Raw genomic sequence first — 11,704 nt, 5'->3', positions numbered from 1 at the left:
CTTCACCCCTTCACCTGTACACTGTTACAGGCAGCCTGGTGACATGCTATCTTTAAAGGGGACTGACGTCACCACTTCAACATCACAGAATGATCTGTTCTGGCTCCAACAAAGGGCTGTCCGCCTTACAGTCTGGCTTTGTGAGTTCCCATTGGTTGCATTATCCTTGTTCACAAACAAACAGAGCAAAGGCCTACAGTGAATGGGCTATAATAAGGTCCTCTGGCCTGTCTGTCAACAGCCTCTGAGTTTACTCTTTCTTTAAGGCTGCCAATGATGTAGCACTCATTGCAGCCTGCATGCAGTATAAGATGATTGTGTCCAGTACGCAGTGCTATACACTCCAGTAGGCTACTCTGGTTAGAGAGAGACCTTTATACTGTATATCCAACCACTATTCAAACCCTAGCAGAAGCTCTAACCTGCCTTATTCAAATGATAAGAAATCAATATATTTTTACTGTCAGAATTTCCTTTTCAACGTATATCAAGGACATATCAAAAGAGTAGTAGAAGTATTAGAGCCACAATGAACTATGTTCCCGCTCTCAACCTTGTACTATACTGCCAGTCAATTTGATGTCACTTTTGTAGAGGAATGAGGAAAACTTAATAAAATAAAAGCCTGCATTTCAACAGATTGTAATTATATCATTAGCTGATTAAAAAGATATTGAAATGTAATCAATGGCCCCTTTTATTGTGGCAATAAGGTAAGGCAATAAGTATTTTATGAAATCCCCCCCCCCAAAAAATGGTTTAAAAAAGTTTTTTTCAATAATGAAATAATATAATGCTGACACTGGCATGTTTAGAATATTGGGCTGTAGAGAAAAAAAACTATACTGTCTTAGGTAAAGTGGGGTGGAAAATACTCAGTAGGATCTTTACTAACCAAGAATGTGTAGTTTGGGAGGGGGACTGTGCAGTACATATCCAGCAACATTTTGTCATCCACCCCCTCCATAGCTCCCAATACAATAGATTACTATTACCATCAGTTTAATGGTCAATTGCACACAAGGTCCAATTTAAATTTTACTTCCGCCTTTTAACCCAACCCCTCCGAAATACACACATACATATACATACAGTTGAAGTTGGAAGTTTACATACACCTTAACCAAATACATTTAAACTCAGTTTTTCACAATTCCTGACATTTAATTCTAGTAAAAATGTCCTGTTTTAGGTCAGTTAGGATCACCACTTTATTTTATGAATGTGAAATGTCAGAATAATAGTAGAGAATTATTTATTTAAGATTTTATTTATTTCATCACATTCCCAGTGGGTCAGAAGTTTACATACACTCAATTAGTATTTGGTAGCATTGCCTTTAAATTGTTTAACTTGGGTCAAACATTTTGGGTAGCCTTCCACAAGCTTCCCACAATAAGTTGGGTGAATTTTGTCCCATTCCTCCTGACAGAGCTGGTGTAACTGAGTCAGGTTCGTAGGCATCCTTGCTTGCACACGGTTGTTCAGTTCTGCCCATAAATGTTCTACAGTATTGAGGTCAGGTCTTTGTGATGGCCACTCTAATACCTTGACTTTGTTGTCCTTAAGCCATTTTGCCACAACTTAGGAAGTATGCTTGGGGTCATTGTCCATTTGGAAGACCCATTTGCAACCAAGCTTTAACTTCCTGACAGATGTCTTGAGATGTTGCGTCAATATATCCACATAATTGTCCTCCATCATGATGCCATCTATTTTTGTGAAGTGCACCAGTCCCTCCAGCAGCAAAGCACCCCCACAACATGATTTTTCCACCCCCGTGCTTCACGGTTGGGATGGTGTTCTTCGGCTTGCAAGCGTTCCCCTTTTTCTTCCAAACACAATGATGGTCATTATGGCCAAACAGTTCTATTTTTGTTTCATCAGACCAGAGGACATTTCTCCAAAAGTACGATCTTTGTCCCCATGTGCAGTTGCAAACCATGGTCTGGCTTTTTTATAGCGGTTTTGGAGCAGTGGCTTCTTCCTTGCTGAGCGGCCTTTCAGGTTATGTCAATATAGGACTCGTTTTACTGGGAATATAGATACTTTTGTGCCTGTTTCCTCCAGCATCTTCACAAGTTCCTTTGCTGTTGTTCTGGGATTGATTTGCACTTTTCGCACCAAAGTATGTTCATCTCTTGGAGACAGAACGCGTCTCCTTCCTGAGCGGTATGATGGCTACGTGGTCCCATGGTGTTTATACTTGCGTACAATTGTTTGTACAGATGAACGTGGTACTTTCAGGCGTTTGGAAATTGCTCCCAAGGATGAACCAGACTTGTGGAGGTCTAAAAAAAATGGCCTTGGCTGATTTATTTTGATTTTCCCATGATTTCAAGCAAGGGGGCACTGAGTTTGAAGGTAGGCCTTGAAATCAAGGCTGAAATTATGTAAATTAGTTTATCAGAAGCTTCTAAAGCCATGACATCATTTTCTGGAACCTACAAGAAGTAACACTTGAAGGTAAAACTTTGCATCAACAGCAAGTTCAACGGCAAAGATGATAAAATGGTAGCAGTGGTTTTTCAAGTCAGACCTTGGTTGTGTCCTGGATGTCCTTCCCACGTGCCCATATTACCACCAATACAAAGATGGAACCAATAAAGCACACCATCACAGGATTTTGGGCAAAGGTGGCAAAGAGCTCAGCTGTACGTGACACGTCTACGAGATTGGGCATGACGAAGAAAGAGTTCCCGAAGAAGGTCAAGTGCGTACATAAGTGCGTACATGGCCAATAGCGTGGTTAAAGGACCAACCTAAGGAGATCACAGTTGGTTTATGTATTTCATTATGGCCTGGTCAAGGATTGCAGGGATGCTGCAATGTGCCTTTGTTTTATTATGAGGTGTTGTGTCGTACTTGTTGAACTCACCCTGCAGCCATCTTCACTCCAGGTGGATAATGTTTCATTCCAATATTTGCACTGGGCAGCAATGGAGGTGACAGTCACAGTGGCATTGACGGATTTAACCCCTGCCTCTACAATGGGCCTCACCACAAGGTAATGCACCCCAACTTTTCCTGTCAAATCATTGGGACCCAGGACCCAGGTGTATTTCTCCTCTGGACTCAAAATACACACACACATTTTCTAAACATGAAATGTTATCCATTCATCATACTTCACAATTGTTATGTCTACATGATTCATATGTATGTTCAGGAGGTACATCACCTTGCGTGTTGCTCTGGTGAGGCATCTGAGTCTTGGCTATGTATTGCTCATCTTTTGGGTAGTCTTTATACCCCAGGAACAGTTGAAAGGCTATGTCCTTCGATGGCTTTATCTTCAGCACCAGTGTTACATCAGGTGAAGGGACATCGATCATCAGTGTGCTGTAGTTTCCCAAGTACAGTATTGTGCTTTTTGCTTGCCCTCCTTCAGGCCTTGGCAAGAAGATCTGAGCATCAAAGAAGAGGTTATGTTTTTCAAAGAAGAGATAATGAGATTATCATTTCTTATATACAACATGATGTCATTCGCCAATGATATCTGATCCAGGATCTGCATTCTTGTATCTTTAATTTCATAGGTATTATTAAGGCAAGAGTAGAGTTGTTTCACTCTCAAATTACATAGAAAATGCAGGGATTTGCAGCGCCCTGACCTCAATCTCCTCAGATAGGTTCTCTATGGGGATGACAGAACCATCTCCTCTAGTCAGGGAGACAGACCCCACAGTGCTGGTAATATTGTTCTCCTCGCTCCATGAAAAGGGGTTCTTCTTCAAACTCAGCATCTGTAACAAGTGGGAAATAGTGAATAAAGAGAGAGGGTTTAAAAGCACTACCTAATTATTCGTCAACAAAATTAACAAGTTTAAAAAAAAACAATTCACACAATGAAAATCCCTCTCATGCATATTGACTCATGATAATACATAAATATAGTATATACAGTGCCTTGCGAAAGTATTCGGCCCCCTTGAACTTTGCGACCTTTTGCCACATTTCAGGCTTCAAACATAAAGATATAAAACTGTATTTTTTTGTGAAGAATCAACAACAAGTGGGACACAATCATGAAGTGGAACGACATTTATTGGATATTTCAAACTTTAACAAATCAAAAACTGAAAAATTGGGCGTGCAAAACTATTCAGCCCCCTTAAGTTAATACTTTGTAGCGCCACCTTTTGCTGCGATTACAGCTGTAAGTTGCTTGGGGTATGTCTCTATCAGTTTTGCACATCGAGAGACTGAAATTTTTTCCCATTCCTCCTTGCAAAACAGCTCGAGCTCAGTGAGGTTGGATGGAGAGCATTTGTGAACAGCAGTTTTCAGTTATTTCCACAGATTCTCGATTGGATTCATGTCTGGACTTTGACTTGGCCATTCTAACACCTGGATATGTTTATTATTGAACCATTCCATTGTAGATTTTGCTTTATGTTTTGGATTTTATGGATATCTTTAAGAAATGGCTTTCTTCTTGCCACTCTTCCATAAAGGCCAGATTTGTGCAATATACGACTGATTGTTGTCCTATGGACAGAGTCTCCCACCTCAGCTGTAGATCTCTGCAGTTCATCCAGAGTGATCATGGGCCTCTTGGCTGCATCTCTGATCAGTCTTCTCCTTGTATGAGCTGAAAGTTTAGAGGGACGGCCAGGTCTTGGTAGATTTGCAGTGGTCTGATACTCCTTCCATTTCAATATTATCGCTTGCGCAGTGCTCCTTGGGATGTTTAAAGCTTGGGAAATCTTTTTGTATCCAAATCCGGCTTTAAACTTCTTCACAACAGTATCTCGGACCTGCCTGGTGTGTTCCTTGTTCTTCATGATGCTCTCTGCGCTTTTAACGGACCTCTGAGACTATCACAGTGCAGGTGCATTTATACGGAGACTTGATTAAACACAGGTGGATTGTATTTATCATCATTAGTCATTTAGGTCAACATTGGATCATTCAGAGATCCTCTCTGAACTTCTGGAGAGAGTTTGCTGCACTGAAAGTAAAGGGGCTGAATAATTTTGCACGCCCAATTTTTCAGTTTTTGATTTGTTAAAAAAGTTTGAAATATCCAATAAATGTCGTTCCACTTCATGATTGTGTCCCACTTGTTGTTGATTCTTTACAAAAAAATACAGTTTTATATCTTTATGTTTGAAGCCTGAAATGTGGCAAAAGGTCGCAAAGTTCAAGGGGGCCGAATACTTTCGCAAGGCACTGTAGTCCCATATGCACACTTACTCACACATCCACTGGTTCCTCTGGAGAAAGGACATCAGCACCCAGGTGAGGGAAGGAAAAGCTTATTGGGTTGCTTATGTAGATTAGCCACTGTGTTCGCCACTGCAGATTGGAGCTCCTGCACTGGGGTACCGGACTTGGCTGGCTGCACCTTTTTATTTATTTTTTTATTTTTTATTTCACCTTTATTTAACCAGGTGCTGGCTGCACCTTGGGGGATAACAACTAGATGAGTGCTCCAATTACTAAATGGATGTGAACTATGGAGATGAAAGGCAAGACGGAGACCATACATTAAATCATTAGTACATTTTATAATTGATTATTGATTTTGTTTGGTAATAACAAACCTCAGTGGTGATTGGGGTACTTCCACGAGTCTTTGTGTTCAATTCTGTAACAGTCACCTTACCGACAGCTGTAGTTGCTCCCCATCAAGTAGAAAGATTAACGTGACTTTATTTACAGAACTGCAGCGCAGATGTTTACCTAAAAGATATAGAAGAAAAACAATCTGATTACAAAGATATTTTTTTTAAACTAAATCAATATGGCATTTTATCTTAATCTTAATGGTGCACCTGGCATTTTCAAAAGTTTCCTTATCTAAACAACGGTGATATAAAGGGATATTGATATCTTATTTCCACTCGTGAACATGTTACATTAGGTCCATACTTTCTGAGGATGAATCCTATAAATATCTCAAACAGAAAATGCGATGTCTAATTGATCAGTCGGGAAAATGTCTAAATGTGACAATTTGTTGACTTTTTTTCTGTCGATACGCTAAAGAACAGTTTGATGCAAGTTCAACATATCTAAAGGACATCCTGTTATCAACTGAGTTAACCAAACATTTAGCCTGTACTTATAGTGTTTTTGGAACTGAATAGAAGGAATAGATACTCACCATAAACTACCACATGGAGATTCTGAAGCCTATCTGAAGCTTCTTTCAGGTAGTTTTTGCTGACTTTGTACTCTTTCTGACCATCTTGATCTTTTCTCTCCTCTCTAAGTGGCTTTTTCCCTGCGTTGTTGTAACAGTTTTGCAGGGCACCCTAGAAGACCACAGAGTTCAAAATGTTGTCCTCATGTACACTGAACTCTGGCTATTGTATAGTCAATCACCTGCAGTACAAAAATAATGGGTTTATGCATCAATTTGTTTTATTTATCTACAATATGTCAACTCCAAATTAGACAACATGGGTTAGTCAATACATGGATTCATGCACTCTAATGAAACTCATTCACACATGAAAATAAGCATTTCGCTACACCCGCAATAACATCTGCTAAACACGTGTATGCGACAAATAAAAATTGATTTGATACCAATAAAAAATATGATTGCATTCAGCATGCAACAATAAAGGAATCTCAGACTTACTGTTGAAGGTTTTGGGTCCTCAATATGCCAAATTACATTTGGACAACTAGAGTTACAGTCCAATTTTAATTGTACATATTTTTTTTTACATTTTACATCCACTGTATTACAATTATCCTGGCAATTGAAAGAATAGAGGTACCGTTTTTTAGCATAAAATAGATCATCTTAAAAACATTGAATTCACATTTTGTAACATAGTAACTTGATTATTGCTTTGTAAATACATAGCAATGGACAGTTATTGTTATCATACAAATGGAAATAGTAACAGTAACAGTTTACCTTTGTAATAACAAAGCAATACATACATTTATGTAATTATTGGGCATTTAATGCAACATTATTATTAGTGTAATTACAGCATGCTCCATAGGCATGAGAGCAACTCATGTTAAATGTGACCAATTTACTTCTGAATTCTAATTAAATCAGTCAATTAACATGCTAATGTCATTACCCTGTTGTACACTTAAGGATTACAAATCTGTCAATAGTTTAAGCTAAATCATTTCTAACTCGATTCATTCCAGATATTTATCAACATTCTGTGTGGCCACTTAGGCCAGTCCAAAAGCATCATGATGTCCAACACATGTAACTGCCAAAATAAAGGAAACACTTGATTAAATGAGGGATACAAAGTATATTGAAAGCAGGTCCTTCCACACAGGTGTTGTTCCTGAGTTAATTATGCAATTATTATTATCCCTTCATTCTTAGGGTCATGTATAAAAATGCCCAGTTGCCCATTATTTTGGCTACCATGGCTGGATGAAGAGATGTCAGTGACTTTGAAAGAGGAGTCTCAAAGGAGCATACAGGGTTTAGTGTGTGTGTGTGTGTGTTTGTCTCAGTCACCAGATCTCAACCCAATTGAACACTTATTGGAGATTCTGGAGTGGCGCCTGAGACAGCGTTGTCCACCAGCATCAACAAAACACAAAATGATGGAATTTCTAGAGGACAAGTGGTGTCACCTCCCTCCAGTAGAGATCCAGGCACTTGTAGAATCTATGCAAGGTGCATTGAAACAGTTCTGGCGGCTCATGGTGGCCCAACGCCCTATTAAGACACTTTATGTTGGTGTTTCCTTTATTTTGGAAGTTACTTGTACTTCTCTGAGGATGATTATGATGATGATACTAGAATTGTAGTGATATTTAAATTGCAATTTGTATAATATTGTCATTGCCTGTTTTATAATGATACTGACATATATATTCACTTCACTATTTTAGGCCTATCCCCATATTACCAAATTCTAAAGTTGGTGAATTTTGTTGGAGTAACCGTGATGCATCGCAATGTTTAAATCCAGTCAACCCATTTCCCATTGCCAATCTGTCTCTTCACAGTAAAAGTGCTCGAATGGGTTTGGAAGACAGTCTTTTTCAATCAAACAAGTCTTGTCCGTTGTTTTATCGTTGCATTTTCCCTTACCCTTACAGTCTTCTTCTACTGGAGTTGGAAAGGGAAAAGGGTTAGAAAACACCACAATAAGGCCATGCTGTAAAAAGATGAGACACAACACTGAGTAAACAGTGAAAAAAACTATTAAGATTGTTACAGAAAATGGATGTTATAAAACAAAGTTTACAGTCATTGTTTTCATTTTATACTGGAATAGGGTGGGGTGAGAGGGTTCTCTTCAACAGCCCTGTGGCTTAAAGGCCTTAACTGGTACTTACTGCATTCCCATTCAAATTTGGTATAGGCTCGGCGAACTCTCATATGCTTTTCTGTCTGGGGATGAAAACAAATATGTGAAGAAAAAATGCAGGAAAATTTTTGTTTTGTAATAATTGTATTTTTGTAATTCTTAGCTATTTAACATACTGTGTTTGCATAGCCATCCTACCTGAGGTCTGAACTGTTGTGACAAACAACTGCTGTGTTATCCACATCCATGTGTGAGAAGACAATCCAGGACCTGACTTTCACTTGCAAATATCCTGTAACAAAACAGTTGATATGAATAATATAAACAATAATATTATAAAGAATCTATAAAAAAAAAAGGTATCTTCGTCAGTCACTGTTTTAATCTCTGAGTAAGGTTTGTTGGATGACAGTTTGAGTAAATAGGTTAGGTACCTTGGATAGTGGTTGAGATATTGTAAACCTGCATGCTTCCGTTTTCAAATGTCTCTGGTCTTTGAGATGCTGCCGTTGGCTCCACCTGGAAGAGAAGGGAGACAGTAACATAGAGGTCTGAGTCTGGATTCTCTCCCTCCTCAGCCATCACTGATCCCAGCAGGCCCTCCACTGGCTCCAGTAGACACACCTGCAGCTCAGTGGACACGCCCAAGACCGAGGCATGCAGGGTCAGCTGGTGGCAGCCAGAGCCCAGTTGTTGCTCCACCTCTGATCCCACTGTGATGTTGTGGGGGACGATTCCTCTGACTGCTGATGAATTGGCCACCAACATCTCACCACGGTGGACTTTGTAGGTCACATTCGTACCTTTGTAGGTCACATTCGTAGATAGAAAAGTTATCTCATTCTACCAAGATGTGTACTCTCGGAAATGTAAGACCAGATGCTTTTATTTCTGCTCATGTTGGTTTTACTTATCAGCTTCTACTTCAACCTGGATTTGAATCGGACTGCCATACAGGGCCTTGCAGTTTGCTCCATCTATTGATTGGTTCATGCTATAGCACTTGATGACACCAAACTCCCCGATGGGCTCCTGAAGGATGACGTTTTTCTGGACTGTGGACCAGAGTCACAGCTGGGTGATGAATATGACTGTGTGTGCTAGGTGCTAGTCTCCGCTCAAGCTTACCAATGTCTTCAAATTCAAGAACTGAAATTTACCAAACTAGAACAAAGTTAATGGCCTACTTGGGTATTTTTGTTTAGTTTAATTTGAAATGCATCACATTGCATTCTGTATTTGAATGTCATGTATTTTCATGTGTGTTACTGTATTATTTGAATGTGTCTGAGGGACAACTACAGTTCATTGGCTGATGATGCTGTGCCATTTTTCACATTGTGGTCGACTAAAGATTAGTTGTTGTGAAATCCAACTGATAAGAGGTAGAGAGATTAGAATCAAGCAGAGAAGCACGTAGTACAGGTACTGTCCGAAAGTCGTACAGCAACCACTGCTTCCTATATACTGTGGGAGAGGAAAATCACTTTACATAGTACATACTGTAACAGAGTGGTATAAGCTGTGTAGATAATAAGGCGCATATATTGTAGGACTGCTTTTGTCACTACAGAAAGTGCTACTAATAATGTGAATTATATGTGATTTTCATGATCGTTTTCATCATTAGGCTGTCTTCCTTTTTAGAATTGAGTTGTACTGTACAAAAGCCATTACATTTATGGGAGGGGTATCAGTACACATGGTTTAGATAGAGGATCATTATTACAATGCCTACTCTAAATGTTGGCCATTCATGCATGAAACACAAGCTCAGGAGGACAAACAGTTTAATACTTTAAATGCGAAGGTCAATATTTACTACCTTGTATTTCTATTTCTTTGTATTGTTTTTACATCCAAAGCACATCATTTCCATTGAAAGGCTATACTCAGTGGCTTTTCTTTTATTCAGGTACTGTGGTTTCCTGTGTGATAAAGAAACATTTTATGTTGATTATACAATAGCTCCTTCCTCAAGTGGAATTTTGTTTTAGTGCATTTCCCTCCTTCGCTACAGCTGTGTTTGTTTTACAATATTAAAAGTTACATCCAGCTGCACTCCTCACTCTCTGCCTCACAAACACACACACGCATCAAATACAAACCAAATTGGCAGATGAAGTGCAGCTCCTGGCTACAGTTGCTTGTTGCCTCCCACTGAAACCCTGAGCTCCTCAGTATGTGACCACAGCCAGCCCCTGGATCAGGGTCGTTCACCCAGTTAGAGTAGCTGACATCAGAGCCATCAAGCCAGGAGAGAGGACCTGAGGATTTACAGCACAAACACCAATGAAAGTATTATATTCTATATACACTGAGGGTACAAAACATTAGGAACACATGCTCTTCAAAGTAGAGGAAATAAAGTATTATTTTCCCACAATATTAGATGTTCAACCTGACATGCTTACTGTGTACTATCTAGTTAATTTGATAAATACTATGATAGTTTGCGTTCTCATGAGGGATGAGAACAAAATCAAAGGACTGGACAGCATACCCTATTGAAGACACTACTGAATGACAAGTGTTCCTCATTAGCTGCTAAAAGGAGATATCTAAATGTGGCATGGTCTCCTAGCAATGGTTTGAGATGAATACATTATAAATCTCCCAGCAAGAGGCCAGCTGACGCGGGAGTCAACAAGCCCAGCATCTTAGTCTTAGGTTGGGAGACCAGTGGAAATGTAACGGATTTCTGTACAATTTCTGCTCAACTGAATACAATGCACTCTACTCCCACCCTTTGCATGATCAAAGGATCTAGTGCATTAGTGTTATCAAATAATGCCCACTTTAGTTGCCTGGGCTGCTCTCTTACCTTCAGCAACAGCAGAGTCCAGTGTTAGGTTCGGGGAGGCAGGTGCCAGACCCAGCCACCAGTCCTGCTCTGGCTGCAGGTGCTTCTGTAGGAACTGCTGTGTATCGATATTTAGAATGAAGGCCAGGTGTCCGCCACCCCGCTCACACCAACCCTGTGCACTGAGGAAGGAACGCGGTAGAGCCACAAACTCATAACAGGAGCCGTTAAAGCCCTCTTGGTACTCTGGTCAGGATAGAGGTGCTATCTCAACCTCAGCACAAGACATGCTTAAGAGGAGATCCATCAAGAGCAACACAGAGAGATTAGTACTGTCCATCTTCACTGTTACAGGCAGCCTGCTGACATGGTGTCTTTAAAGGGGACTGACATTACAGCATGACCTGTTATGTCTGACTGCACTTTCTTTGTGAAGTTCCAATGGACATAATCCTTGTGTACAAACCAACAGACCACAGGCATATAGTGAATGGTCTGCAATAAGGTCCTCAGGGAAGGACCCTCTGTCAACAGTAATAATGGGTGCCTCTGAAGGCTGTCATTAATGTAACACACTGCAGCTTGCAGGTGTAGATCAACTTTATACAGGTTTGGCAGCAACAAACCAATGACCCAGATAAAG

General features: G+C 39.9%; 1 protein-coding gene across 1 annotated transcript; it reads right to left on the bottom strand.

Annotated features, from left to right (window-relative positions):
* Positions 1–6,347: 6,347 nt before the first annotated feature.
* On the bottom strand, positions 6,348–11,401 carry LOC149983050 (polycystin-1-like protein 2). The gene is made up of 8 exons (XM_090239451.1): positions 11,395–11,401; positions 11,083–11,307; positions 10,367–10,525; positions 8,883–9,061; positions 8,693–8,777; positions 8,457–8,550; positions 8,287–8,337; positions 6,348–8,056 (listed from the first exon to the last, which is right to left on the bottom strand). The coding sequence occupies exons 1-7, from the start codon at positions 11,399–11,401 to the stop codon at positions 8,298–8,300; spliced, it is 789 nt and encodes a 262-aa protein (XP_090095577.1). The 3' UTR covers positions 6,348–8,056; positions 8,287–8,297.
* Positions 11,402–11,704: the final 303 nt, after the last annotated feature.

This window comes from Oncorhynchus mykiss, chromosome 6, assembly GCF_057628025.1.
Source record: "Oncorhynchus mykiss isolate SJ-2025 chromosome 6, ASM5762802v1, whole genome shotgun sequence".
In the NCBI taxonomy this organism is placed as follows: Eukaryota; Metazoa; Chordata; class Actinopteri; order Salmoniformes; family Salmonidae; genus Oncorhynchus; species Oncorhynchus mykiss.
This window is presented reverse-complemented; position numbering and strand designations above follow the sequence as displayed.

Excerpts from the sequence above, each read along its gene's own strand:
- LOC149983050 (XM_090239451.1), bottom strand. Across the intron at positions 10,526-11,082 it reads GGACTCTGCTGTTGCTGAAG|GTCCTCTCTCCTGGCTTGAT; the intron begins GTAAGAGAGCAG and ends GTAAATCCTCAG. Across the intron at positions 9,062-10,366 it reads GCACTTCATCTGCCAATTTG|GTACGAATGTGACCTACAAA; the intron begins GTTTGTATTTGA and ends TGACCTACAAAG.